The sequence below is a fragment of the Gobio gobio genome (genome assembly GCF_949357685.1).
Source record: "Gobio gobio genome assembly, chromosome: 18".
NCBI classification, from domain to species: Eukaryota; Metazoa; Chordata; class Actinopteri; order Cypriniformes; family Gobionidae; genus Gobio; species Gobio gobio.
Window position 1 is genome coordinate 37,910,612 of NC_137111.1, and position 14,688 is coordinate 37,925,299.

A 14,688-nucleotide genomic window follows, 5' to 3' on the forward strand; every position below is an offset into this window, starting at 1 on the left:
ATGTCCTTGGATGAGTATGATGAGCTCATCACAGCCCTCCACGCAGGGCGGTGGTGGGCTATAATGGAGGTTGAAGATCTTTTAAGCTCATAATTTCAGGGAGCACCTGTACCTAAAGCACTAGTGCCCACTATGTGCCCTGAGGAAGCACCTGTGCCTACCTCGTTCCAAGAGGACGCACCCATGCCCACTGCCTCCCCAGAGGAACCACCAGTGCTCGCCACATCCTCTGAAGAAGCACCTGTGCCCACCTGGGTCTGGTTTCCTGATATTAAAGGTAAGAAAATTTGCCAGATCCAGAACCACACTAGATGTTGTTTTTTTTAATCTTCACAATAAGGTTACATCCGCAAAATATTAGGCAGTAAATTACCTGTTGTCTCATAATGATTTTTGTCTTCCCTGTTCTTTTTTAATTCACCAGTAGCCAACTCTAAACCCATTGAGGAAGAGAAGGCTGAGTTCGAGGAAAAGCTCCAAGTCTGGTTTCCTGACTTCCAAAGTAAGAACGTCAATGAAGCGCATGACCACCTGACATTTTGGGACACATTTTACACTAGACATTAGTGTTTTCAATCAATCTTTTTTTTCTTTTATTTACCAGAAGCCAACTCTTCACCCACGGAGGAAGAGAAGGCTGACTTCAAGACAAAACTTAAGACTTGGTTTCCTGACCTCCAAGGTAAAAACTTCAGCTAAGGCTGCAACCACCATAGATATTGAGATGGACACACATTTTCCCGCAGATATTAAGAGTAATTATCAACTCTAAACCCACTGAGGAAGAGAAGGCTGAGTTTGAGAAAAAGCTCCAGGTCTGGTTTCCTGACTTCCAAAGTAAGAACGTCAACGAAGCGCATGACCACCTGACATTTTGGGACACACATTTTACTCAGACATTTAAACTAATGGTGGATCAATAAGTGTTTTTCAATGATCGATTTTTGTTTAATTTTTTTTTTTACCAGAAGCCAACTCTTCACCCACTGAGGAAGAGGAGGCTGAGGTCAGGAGGAAGCTCCAGGTCTGGTTTCCTGGCACTGAAGGTAAGAACTTCAGCCAGGTCCACAACAACAAAATATACTGTTTTCTCTAAGATTATTAGTATATTATTTACACTAATTGTCTCTTAAATGTTTTTTTATTCCACCAGTATCTGACTCTAAACCAACTGAAGAAGAGAAGGCTGACTTCAAGACAAAACTCAAGACTTGGTTTCCTGACCTCCAAGGTAAAAAACTTCAGTCAAGGATGCAACCACCATAGACATTGAGATGGACACACATTTTCCCGCAGATATTGAGAGTAATTATCAAAAGTGATCTCTTATTATGCCTAGTAGTCGACTCTAATCCCACTGAGGAAGCACCAGTGCCCACTTTGTCCAACTTTGCTCCAACTGAGGAAGAGAAGGCTGAGTTCAGGAGGACCTTGTCACAAGAGGAAGCACCCATGCCCACTGCCTCCCCAGGAAGCACCACAGAAAAATAAATAATCATGGTTAGAAATTATGAGAAAAAAGTCAGAATTGCGGATAAAAGGAATTTAGAATTGTGTGGAGAGAACTGTGGTGGAAACAAGCTTCTATACATCACTGAATTAAGACAGCGGAGAGGTGTTTTCTGTCAAATATTGTATTAGCTTTATTATAATATCATCATCAATACCATATTCTGAGTGTAGAAAACCAGCTACAATCTCAGAATCTTCTTAAAAATCTGTGTTAGTGGTTAAAAAAAACATTCAAATGTTGAACATCTTCAATACCAATGTCCTTCAACCTGTGACAGGCCAGCTTATTGTTTTATAAATGAGCTCCTCACTTCCGTTTAACTTTGTTAAGGCGCTGCTGTTGTTCTCGGCGGCGATTAAGAATCTTGGTACTGATGCGGAGTTTGCGCATTCGCATGGCTCGGATCCGTACCTGATCATCCCGGGGAATTTTCCCACCGCTTGCCAGGATGTGTTTTAGGTGATCCTGTGACGTCTTGGTGAGGGTGAAGTCACAGATGGTTGCGCGGGGCTCTGACCCTACAGAGCAGCGGCGGATGCGGGGGAAGTAGCCTTCTGCCCACACCATTATCTTGTACTCACCTGGGTTCAGCAAACGCCAGTAATCACCACCTAGAGCTACAAACATGTGAATCAAACATTATTATATCCTGTATTGAAAAAATATTTTAAAGAGGACCTATTAAGCCCTTTTATAAAGTCTTGATTTTGTTTTTGGGGTCTACTAGAATTAGTTTTCACGCCCCTTACCACAACTGCAAGTTTCAACACACTATGGCTGCGTCCGAAAACTAGCTGACTTGCTGCCATGCTGCCTCATCAGGCAAACTTTGAACAGGCAGCGTAATGGTTTAATGATCTACAACAAAATAGAGAGAGGTTTGGATATAACTAACATATTTAACTACTACAATAGTAATTTCTCGCTAGAAATGACATCAGAAGTGGTGAAAATCGTACGTTTACACACAAACTGACCAAAAAACACAACTTTCGGAAGCCATATTTATTTTTTAGCTCAACTGTCACATAATAGAAAGGACAGGATTGTGAGATATCGGAGGCAGCGAATGATACATCTATTCTGGCTTCATCGATCAGATCAAGGTATCTCAGGAGACAGGAAGTGAACTATCATTGGATTCGGACGTGCCTTGATGCCTTTTTACCTTGGAATGCGTCCTCCGAGGGCAGCAACTCCATTTTTTGCATACGTCTTGGGTGGGAATTATTTAAATGATGAATATTGTGACGTGTACATTCCCAGAAGAAAACTCAAGACCAAACTAAGCGTTTCAAAAATATTGCTTAGTGATATAGAGAATAACTCACATCTGAGTGTGCTTTGTATCTTTGCAGACCTTTTTCATGCTCAAACAGCAACAATACACACTGAAGAAAGTTGCAAATGTAAAAAAAGCATAATAGGTCCTCTTTAATGCAGTTTTTTTTTTGGCAAAAGGATTTTAGAGGTATACCAGATCTTATGTCATGGTCCAGGCCGTCCACCTTAATGATAGCATTTGCAATGCCAGCTTTAGTGTCCTTATCCCTGATGACGCCCTTTAAACCTCTGTGCACCTGCAGAAGAGCGAAAGAACAGATGAAATTGGAAAAGGGTTGGATACATTAGGATCTCGTAGGATTATGTTTCTGCAGGACTGACCTGCTCCATGTACAGCAGGAGAGACTCTTTGTTGTTCTCCCACTCAATAGGAAGCTCACTGGCATGTGGGAACTTGTCACAGGACAGTTCTACAGTTATTTCGAAACAATTTGTGTGGAGATAACTAAAGTCATTCATGCCTATGAAGCAAAAATAAAATATAAGAAAAAATATATATGATAATGAATCTCATCAGAACATAAAGCCTTTTATATAATGAGCATGAAACTAGGATTGCCACCTTAATGAAACAAACAATTATTAGTGTATTAACAAAAATAAAAACGTAAATAGATTAATACATTTTCAAATTTAATATAAATTCATATTTAAAAGTGTAGTTAAGTTACTAGATTGTTTTAAATTGTTTGCTTTTCATAATCCGTTTGCCAACAAAAAAAAATCCTTGTCGAATAGTGTGTGTGTGTGTGTGTATATATATATATATAATATATATATATATATATATATATATATATATAATTTATTTACATTTATTTATTTAAATAAATATAATATATTTATTATATTTATATATTATTTTATGAATATATTCTACAAGACTTTCACAGTGAGGACCTCTATTTTAATTACGAGATGGGTCATCTCTTAAAATTAAATTTTAGAAAGTACCCTGTTTCAAATGGGTAAAGCAACAAAAATGGACAGAAAGTCTTTGATGTGTACTCACTCCCTGGGACAGTGTGCCAGTCTGCTCCATTGATGATGTTGTTGTGCTGCAGGAAGTCTTCTGAGTGACAGATCCTCCGATCTGGGTTTGCCATCACCAGATTGGTCGAGGCATAGACGGTAGCCAACCAACGGAAGAAATCGTTGTCTGAGGTGGGTGTGTCCTGTCGAGGGATCCAGTCACGTGTGCAGTCGAAAGGGTAAGTGACCACCAGCTCTCCCCCGTGCAGATTAGCACTCAATACAAAAGGTATATCTTGCATCCAGCTGATTACAGCACGTGTCTCCGGGGCAACCTTTAACATGAACGTGCGAATATATATTATAATATAAAAATATTCTTTAATATATACACTAGCAGTCAAAAGTTTGGAATAATTATGATTTTTGAATATTTTTAAAGAAGTGTCTTACGCTCACCAAGGCTGCATTTATTTGAACAATTACAGTAAAAACAGTATTATTGTGAAATAATTGTCTATTTCTATTTTTCAAATTTTCTGTTTTCTATTTTAATATTGAAATCATTCTAATATGCTGATTTGGTGCTTAAGAAACATTTCTTATTATCATCAATGTTGAAATCAGCTGAAAACATGTAACAATGTGATACACTAAAATTCCAAAGTTTGGAATAAGTTAAGTTTAAAAAATGTAATGAATAATTTTATTTAGCAAGGACGCATTAAATTGATCAAAAGTGACAGTATAGACAGGTATAAATGTGTTCTGTTACAAATAAGCTCTGTTACTTTGAACTTTCTATACATCAAAGCATCCTGAAAAAAAAAGGTTTCCACAAAAATATTAAGCAGCAAAACTTGTTTTCAACATTTATAATAATAAGAAATGTTTTACTGTATTTTTAAGCATACGGGACTTCTTTAAAGCTTAATTATTTCAAACATCTGGTAGTGTATATACGAATACATTTATAGAATATATAATATGTAGCCTGCTAAAGACAGACTGAACTGTATGAACACAACTGCCATCTCAGAATGTGGTTTAGACTGTAATTCAAGGGTCTGGGTCTAGTTTCTGCCCCAATTGCCCCTCCCCCAGGCACAAAAGTTAAACTTTGCCTATAATAATAATATCATAATCCACAGAAAATATGATAATTTTGTGTTCTTTTATTATGTTTCTTCATATTTGAGTCTCCCTCTCTCATCTTTCATGATTTCTAATTAATCTCTATTCAGTGTATTGCAGTATGTTTTCGTATTGGAGGCCCAGCACAGGGAGCTTCAGCTGAGAGGAAGTGCTCACATTCTTCACAGATCTGCTTGACCTTGAGTCCCCTGTGCACAACATGTCCTTCTCTGTAAGGCAAAGACTAAAAGTCTATTCAAAGGTTTGATGTCACCATTAAAGGCAAATTGACAGTTCTTGTTTTTATTGAATATTGAGGTATGTATTTTAAATGATTTCTCCATGCACTTCTTAATTTTTTTTATTCACGTGCATTCGTAATCTTCAACCAAAATATCTTCTCCTCCCTCTTACAGCGACATCTCTTCTCTTCTCTGATGACGTGTTTACTGGCAAGAGGAAGCGGAACAACCTGTCACTCACATGACATCACAGCAAGAGCAAACCACATCCATCTAACAATCCAATCAATTCACCACGGGCAAAATTAAGTCCTGTCCTACATTTGAGCTTGTTCGAGAAGTTTTACTCACAATAAGGAAAAAAAGACATGCCGACTTTAATATATAAATCCGAGAATTCTGTGCCTCCAAATAAAACAAACATTATGAGGAGACACTGAGAGCAACCTCTGAAATAGCTCAAGGCTCTGCTGTTTTCTTAGACAAATAAAATGGATTACATTATCTAAAAAAATGAACAATTTTGTCAAACAATTTCGACTATATTTGAAGAATAATAAGACAACCAGGGGCTGGGGAGGGGCCAACTAACAATTATTTTTATATGGAGGTTAGTGAACAGTACCCAAAACATTTTATAAGTAGACTACACATATAATAAGTGTGTACCAAGAGAGTACGACAATGCTTTTGTATACGTACTAATGCTTCGGTTGAGGTGTAGTACTCTGGCATGGGAATGTAGTGGTTGCTCACTCTCCTCTTGTCTGTGGCCAACTCTTGAGCATCCCACATGATGTTGTTGAGGTCAGGGAAGTTATGGTTCATGTCAATGCCCTCAAAGCTGTAGCGTCCAAGAGCCCAGCCAGAGAGTTCTGAGCCCTATTGAAACAAACACATGCACAAATTCAAACACAAGACCGTCTGTGATCACACTATAGATCACACTATAGTGAACAAGTTTGGTGTGATTGCAAATAGAATGCATAATGATAATTATCTAAAAGAAATTAATTACTTCTATAATATTATTAAAATTCCTAACTATAACTTTTATAGTTAAAAACATTTCTGTAACTAAAAACATTTCTGTACACACAAATAAGGCAAAGAGCGTTAAATGCTATTTACACTTAAGCAATATTTTCTGTGTAAATAGTAGTTAGATGCTATTTGCACCAAGTCTAAGTGTTTGTTAGATGCTATTAATACTTAGTGAAAATAGTGTGAGATACTATTTGCACCTCAATGTATTGTAGTACATTATAAAACAGTATGCAGTAATAACATAGTCAGTGAATATGATTATATTTATTAAAATCATAAATGGATGCTTGCTTATTGGGACATTACTTGTCCCTGCCCCTAACCTTACCAGTTAAACACTTTATTCCCTCTATTAAATTCCTGCTAGGTAAATTTTTTCTCACTTTTTGAATACTTTCTTCATTTTTATTTAAAATAAATGCTGATATGCAATGGTAAAATGAAGAAGAACGAGTTTGGAAAAAGGAGGATTCGAACTCGAACCGGTTGAGTTAAAAGCTCCACACCACTGTCACCTAGTTCTGGCATGAAACTCTAGATGCCGCAGCCTGATAGGTCTTTAACTCATTTGGTAGCAATCACATCATTATTTACATCGCACAGCTGATTGGTTGCTGTCACATCAGCGGCCAATGAGCTGCGGCTCAACATTCAAACAAATACCGGTAGTGTTGCTGTTAGCAGTCTGTAGCGCGCTTTCAGAAAACCCTCCACCTTCCCCAGCTCCACCTGTATAGATCTGCTATGGGGGTTAATTCATGTATGTTCCATGTGCAGCAGCAGCATGTCTTACACAGCAATGTCTGTGAATGTATTGGCAGTAGCAAGTCTGTGTACTTGCTCGGCAGCAGCAGCAGCTGAGTGGATCTATTCCTCCAAGACCAAATACAGAAACATTGCCATATCCATTACCATGCCAATCTCTATTACCATACCAATCTCTCAGAGAGTTGTCATGACAGAACTATTGTTATTAGACAGGTTTCTTTTGTACTTTTGTCTGGCTCAACCAGACATTGGTGGGCAAAGTTAGTGTAAATAGCCTCTGCCAAAAAGGCGGGCTATTTGCACTTGGCGTAAATAGATACTCTGTAAAAATAAAGCTTTTTTTGCACTGATGCCATAGAAGAATAATCCTTTCAGTGAACTTCTTAAAAGAACCATTTTTTTCTTAGTTTGAAGAACAGTTGAACAATCTAAAGAACCATTTTCCACTATAAAGAATCTTTTGTGTAATGGAAAGGTTCTATGGATGTTAAAGTTTCTTTGTGGAACATAGACACCAATAAAGAACCTTTATTTTTAGGACATCAAGTTTCTCTGTTTTGGCTTACCTTCTCATAGGCTGTTTCATATCCGTCTGGGTTCATAGATGGCAACAGATGGATGCGTGTGTCCTTTACCAGCTGGATGACACGCTGATTGCCTCGGTTGTATTCACGGCAGATGTACTGCATAAGATTTAGCAAGAGCTCCCGGCCCAAAACTTCATTCCCATGCATCCCGGCAACATAGCGAAACTCTGGCTCACCTATATGCAAACAGTAAAAATCCTAAACAATAAAATGTTTGGAACAGGAATACATTTAAAATCACACATTTACACCACGAAACAGCGCACAATAAAAAATAAGGTCAGGACTAAGGACAAAGGTTCTTTATCCCCCGGGAATTGTATCATGAAAAAAAATTAAATTGGAAAATGTTTTACTAGATTAAAGAAGTCAAATTGCTGACAATGTGTCTTTGGCAAAAGATTAACAGCATCTGATCAATGATGGAATGTTTATTCTGGCCAAATGACTGATGAAAAGCAGATGTGTGACAACAATGCGTTACACAAAGATATGATGAATGAGCAAAATAAAGCCTAAAAGCAAAGAAAACATATTTTCTTCTATCTGTGTAAGGAAAATAATAAAAGGGCATGAACAATGAATTCTCTACAACAACATAATTTTATTGCACCAGAATATATATGTGTGGCCTATGAGATTCAGGGATCTGAATAAAGGGAACACTTACCAAGCTCATGTTTTCCTGGGTTATCGGATATTTCCATAACATAAAGCTTCAGTCCAGTGTAGCTCCTCCCAATAGTGTAGATCCGTGTGATATTTGGACACTCGTCAGTCACAGACTTCATTAACTAGAGGGAGAGTAACTTGTGTCAGTTCACTTGCATGAATAAGCAGGAAGAATATGAAGGTCTAAAATCACTAACCTTCCTCATCTCATTGTAATTATGGTGTCTGAAGTCAAAGTCATCTGTGGATCCGCTCTCAGTTTCAGAAAATTGTGGGCTGTCAGGATCTACACACACAGACAAGTTTTGTCAAACTGCACTTCTCTATGGACCCTGATCAGGGTCCGGAATGACATCATCAAGTATATACTTTAAAATGTAAATGTCTGTGGAAGAGCTCTATCATATCTATCATATCTGGTACCATTTGAAAGCTTAGAATGTCTACTTTCTGGAGATATGCATCACTTTGGCATTTGTTTTACACAAAATAATATTTATACTAAATTACTCTGGTACAATTTCCCATACCCACATAAAGTGGTCTAAATACACAATGTTGGTGTCATTTTACAAGAAACCTTTTGAAGTAACATACAACTCTGCTAAAAGTGATAAACATTTAAGTATATGTTATCTGAGCTGTAATAAACCCCCGAAAAAAGAGGCGCTTCTTGATTTTTTTGGTTAAAAATTCATTTTTTTTTAAGTGTATAACCCAGGTCCTGTGTGCTCTAGCACCCTGCAGACTATTTCCACTAGATTGCAGCAAATACTTGAAATTACATACAAAAAGGTAATATTCCTCCCTTCAGATCCATTTGAAAAAATATTGCATACAACATGATACAGACTAAATTCTTTTTTCCAGTATTTTCTGGAATCTAGTGGAAACAGTCAAAACTATCTGCAGGGTGCTAGACCACACAGGGCCTAGAGTTATACATTTTCAAAAATGAATTTATAACCAAAACAATTTTCGGGGGTTTATTACAGCTCAGATAACATATACATAAATGTGTATCACTTTTAGCAGTGGTTTATGAAACTTCAAAGGGTTTCCTGTAAAATTACACCAACATTGTGTATTTAGAGCACTGTAATTGGGTATGGGAAGCTTTTCAATTTGGATAGGCCAAATCCAGGCGGAAATACCCAAAAATGGTCCCAGAGCATAAGAGGTTAACTGAGTGACTTTTCAATAATTGAAAACAACATATGTATATATATATATATATATATATATATATATATATATATATATATATATATATATATATATATATATATATATATATATATATATATATATATTACAAATTACAGTCATGTAATATTAAACCTGGCTTTGGGCAACCCAGCACTTCAGCGCGGAGGCAAATGGTGCCATTGCTAAACCAGGTCTGTGGGTTAATGCGAATGTACTGGGCCACTGAGGGCTCAGGAAACAGAGCCAACACCGGCGTCTCCAAATCTTCATTCCCGACAAACACCTGCACAGAAATTCTGAGATCAGGAGAGACAATATAGTACACATATAGAAAAGAAAAATAATCACTTTACAGACAATAGGCTTTAAAGATTTACATGCTCCTCTACTATATATTGAAAGGTTAGCAGTACTTATAAAACTCAAACTTACAGCCTCCTCTGATCCGTTCATGCAGGGCTGCCAGACCGATGAGTCATTACTGAACTGCACCTTATACGTGAGGACCCAGTTCAAGCTACACACACACAAATATAGACTTTTGGTAAGACAAATATAATGAAAATAGGTTTAATTTGCAAACATACTATAAAAGCTGATCCTTGTGAAGAGTCGGTTCACTTAAGTGTGAACTGAATGCAATGTTTTCAAACACTTCATTGCAAGTTAAAATGTATTATACAATAAGACACACAATGACCTCCAGATAGAGTTTCTGCCCTGGAGGATGACACCAGTAAAGAGTGTCGGTCTGAGAGCATCCAACTGGAACCACTGTTCCTGATCCTTTTCGCCAGCACACCACGCTCCGTCATACTCATCATCATCCTCCAGACCAGACTACAAACACAAATATGCAAATTCATAACATACTACATCAAATCTACCTTCAAAATCTTCTTAAACAAACACACACAGTGGGCTGACCTGTATATTAAGGCGTCCTCTGTGAGGACCGAGCCCGATGCTCAAATACGAGGAAGACTGCAGCTGATCATCAGAGACTTTCAGAGACTCCAAACCCAGTGGTGGACAGTCTGATAGAGATTGAGACAAACTAATTTAAAGCTGATGAACAGTTACTTATTAAGCCAAAGAGGAGCCTTAGAATGTTTGAATGAATGATAATGGACGTAGGCCAGTAAGAGCTGTGTGTGTAAACCTCACTCCCCTGGCCTCAAGAGGTGCGCTAGCAGTGTTGGGGAAAGTTACTTTGAAAAGTAATGCATTACAATATTGCGTTACTCCCATAAAAAGTAACTAATTGAGTTACTTAGTTACTTTTTAAGAAAAGTAATGTGTTACGTTACTTTTGCGTTACTTTTGCGTTACTTTTTCTCACCTGGGCTGGGCTTGCTTTTTAGTTTTGTTTTTTAATAGCAAAAAAAGTCCTTTTTTGTGCAAATGTAAAGACCTCTTCATACCAAAATTGAAATAATAAGCCTCAGGCTGAGGTATAAATGTGGTGCCATTCTGGATAATGGAAGAATAGGACGCAGGAGAAAAACGTTTTACCAATAAAAACAAAAAATCTAGTAATTTTTGCTCATGGCTTAACTGAATCATCAAAGGTCAGCAGCACGACATTGGTCAATAAAGGTAGATTAAATGCATAAAAATATTTGTTCTATTTAACATTTATATATTTGAGGTTTGAGTACTCTGATTTTGCATTTGACTGATTTTATTCATTTTGAGGAGTACAGAATCTTTATTGTGCAAGTGAGATGAGTAAATGCTCACATTTAGTCTAGAACTACAATAACCCTCATGTTTACACACAACGCCTTTCCACTTATTTTTCACAACATGGGGGCAGGAGAGCTGTCAGTTAAATAAATGTGAAAAAGTAACTTGCATTACTTTTTTGAAAAAGTAACTCAGATATTTTGTTGTAAATTTGAAAAGTAATGCGTTACTTTACTAGTTACTTGAAAAAGTAATATTATTACGTAAGTCAAGTTACTTGTAATGCGTTACCCCCAACACTGTGCGCTAGTGACTGACACAACTGGCTGCGGTCTTTAGAGTCCTTGTTAGCTCGTCTGCCTCCCACGCCAGAGAATGCAGTTCGAATCCTGCTTGGAGCGGGTCGAGTAGGACCGTTTACATTTGGTGCCATGACCCAGATGGGAGTGAGGTTTATGGGAGGTAAATGTAACGGACGTAGTAAGAGCTGTGTGTGTAAACCTCACTCCCCTGATCACAAGAGGCGCCCGCCTCCCACACCAGAGACCCCGGTTCTAATCCCACTTGGAACAGGTCGAGTTGGAACGGTTACACTCTAAAGAATCACATGGCAGTACATTCTTTAAAATAAAGGGTCCAAAAAGGAGTTTTCACAGCAACCCATTTTTAATTTCTGAAAATAATCTTTCAGTGATCAGGTCCTAAAGGCACCTTTTTTTAATCTAAAGAACCTTATTCCACTATAAAGAACATTTTGTGCAGTGGAAAGGTTCTGTGTATGTCCTTCATCATGGAACCATCAATGCCAGTTAAGAACCTTTATTTTTAAGTGTAGGCAACAATGTCCCTCTCTTCTCCAAGGGGTTTCATTTGGTGCACTTTACTTCAATTGAAATTACTTCAAGAACTGGTGGGAATAAAGGAATGCTGAGCAAACAACTATCACACTGATTCACTATTGTTGCTTAAAACAGTCTGGTGAATCAGCATCATGTTTGTTGCTTCAGCATTACTGTATTCCCACCAGTTCAATTCACCCTACTAATATGTGCTGAATAAACATTAGAGACTATTGGATATAAGTGTAAGTATGCTATACACTAACACTATATGTGGAAATATATACTTATAACCTGTTGGACATCTTAAATGTATAATTAACCCAAAAATGAAAATCTGTCATAATTTACTCTTACATCACTCCAAACCTGCATAACTTTCGTTCTGCTGTAGAACTAGGCTACATAAACCCCCTAACTGTCACCGACTGGCGCTAATTTTTGATCGCCTTTTTTTTGTATAATTTATTTGAGTAATTATCATAAATTAGGTATCATAAAATCTTACGAACTCAAAATTAATCCTGTGAAAACCGTTTTGAAATCAGACATTGCGTTACCATGGAAACGGTATTCTAAATTCTTCTAGCGGGCTCCTCCCCTAGTCGGCAGTGCCATGTTTCCATGTTGCCAACTACTTTATAATCAAAATCTTTTCTAATCTTGACAAAACACATTGTCGGAAAGGTCTGAGTCTCAAAGTTCCATATTTGGTGACTGTTTTGTGATGGAAGTAATATTTGGACAGAAATTTAGTAATTTGTTACAGGAAAATGCATTAAAAAACCAATGGAATGTGAATGACACCCGGTGGCTATTTTTGGTACAGCACCTAAACAAAATCTCATGGGAACTTCAATTTTTGTGATATCAACTTCAAATTTGGAACACAACTTGGTTAGACATATGGCTTTGATTTTATAGTATTTTTTTTGTAAAATATATATTTTATATATATATTAAAATGAAAAAAATTACAGTCAATTTAAACTTTCATACCTTCATCTTTTGAATTGCTTTCCCTTCAGCAATAATCTGCCGAGTGTCTTCTTTAAAACAAGACCAAACTTAGGTCTGTATTACAAAGCATTCTTGAATTACAGCGATTTAAGTTTGGATAGTGCATTTTCATGTCTGTTTTGCAAAAAAAAAAAAAAAAAAAAAAACAGTTGACAGTTAAGGGGTTAAAGATATTTGGAAGAATGTTGGTAACCAATGGTTTTGAATACCATTGACTTCCATTGAACGGAAAATACAATTAAATAAAAATGAACAACTTTCTTTAAATATCTTCTTTTATGTTCCACAGAAGAAGAAAAAAGTGAACGAGATGTTGGTGAGTTGTCAATGTGCCAGTTTTCATTTTTAAAACGTAAAAATGTGATCACTTTAACATAAAATAGTTATAGGCTATTAAGGGGGAAATGTTATAACTCCGTGCCATAAAAGGGCATTAAACATTACTAAATGAACTTCCCTCAACTCTCAGATTGATCATGAACTCGCCTGGTTTTACTCCATGGGTCTCTTTGTTCATCTGTTCTCCATCTTCACTGGTATTCCTCTGCGGTTGAGTGTGGTCTTCAGCGGGTTTTGCTGTGTCCACACTTTTAGTAATATTTCCATCCAGATTAAATATTGCCTTTAAATCGTTAGATTCAGATTTACCAACATTACTGACAGTCTGATTTTCTGATGAAAGACAGGGGTGTGTAATGCAAAGTATTATTGCAGCACAAATGTGTACGCTTATAAGCATTTTTTCTTCAATAACCTATATTCGTGTCCAAGACTCCAAGCTGAATTTAAAAGTCAGATATTGCACGAACGCTTCGTAACATAATACCAGACTGCCGCCACTACCGTATATTGTAGAATAGACGCCGCGCGGCGCGTGAACCGTGAATGTGTTGACATGCGAGGTTTCTGCGGAACAAAAGTGGGCGTTTATAAATCTGTGGGTGTTTTCAAACTGATAGGTGTTTATAAATCATGCAATGAAAATGATCCCCTTCACCCGACCCCACCCCTAAACCTTACCCACACTGTGATGTGGACAAATCAGGTAACGCAGTGAAAAACGCCCTCTGTTTATGGCCTCGCCCACTGATCTAGTAACTCCTATTACCTTCCTGCAGAGCCCTATACTTGAAGTTTTAACCCTATAAAGCCTGCCATATTTGATACGTGAATTTCTAAGGCTTCTAAATGATCAACATGATCAAAACATTGTTGCACACAATCTTCTACATGCCTTCTGGTCGCATATTAGTATATTAGTAGCCTACTAATTAGGCTAAAATAACTAATAACGTAAGAATATATATATTTTTTTTATAATAGCTATTTATTTATTTACTTTAGAAAAATCATGTTAAAATGTATGTCAAATATAATACAACAGGCTTTTTAGGGGTGTATTAATGCCACCACAAAGAGCTTGATTATGATAAATAAGCATTGAAATATATGTGTCCATATTCTCACTGTAACATATGGGCCATAAAAGCCTGATGTATCAAATATGATGCGACAAAACATAAAATAGGCTATGCAATTTTTTTATAATAGACCTATTTGTTCAATAATAGATTCAATAAACTGTCCCATTGCAACCTTTTCCTGACTATTGTTTTCATATGTCAGGCTTTGACAGAGAAGACTCTTTATTT

The 14,688-nt window shown here is 37.0% G+C and overlaps 1 protein-coding gene across 1 annotated transcript; it reads right to left on the reverse strand.

Moving 5' to 3' along the window:
* Window positions 1-1,622: 1,622 nt before the first annotated feature.
* cpxm1a (carboxypeptidase X (M14 family), member 1a) lies at window positions 1,623-13,894 on the reverse strand. The gene is made up of 13 exons (XM_079842653.1): window positions 13,523-13,894; window positions 10,416-10,525; window positions 10,189-10,328; window positions 9,921-10,005; window positions 9,621-9,771; window positions 8,477-8,565; window positions 8,278-8,401; window positions 7,587-7,783; window positions 5,908-6,087; window positions 3,870-4,164; window positions 3,179-3,318; window positions 2,991-3,093; window positions 1,623-2,130 (listed from the first exon to the last, which is right to left on the reverse strand). Exons 1-13 carry the CDS (start codon window positions 13,773-13,775, stop codon window positions 1,820-1,822), a joined length of 2,178 nt encoding a protein of 725 aa, XP_079698779.1. The 5' UTR covers window positions 13,776-13,894; the 3' UTR covers window positions 1,623-1,819.
* Between the last annotated feature and the right edge of the window lie 794 nt (window positions 13,895-14,688).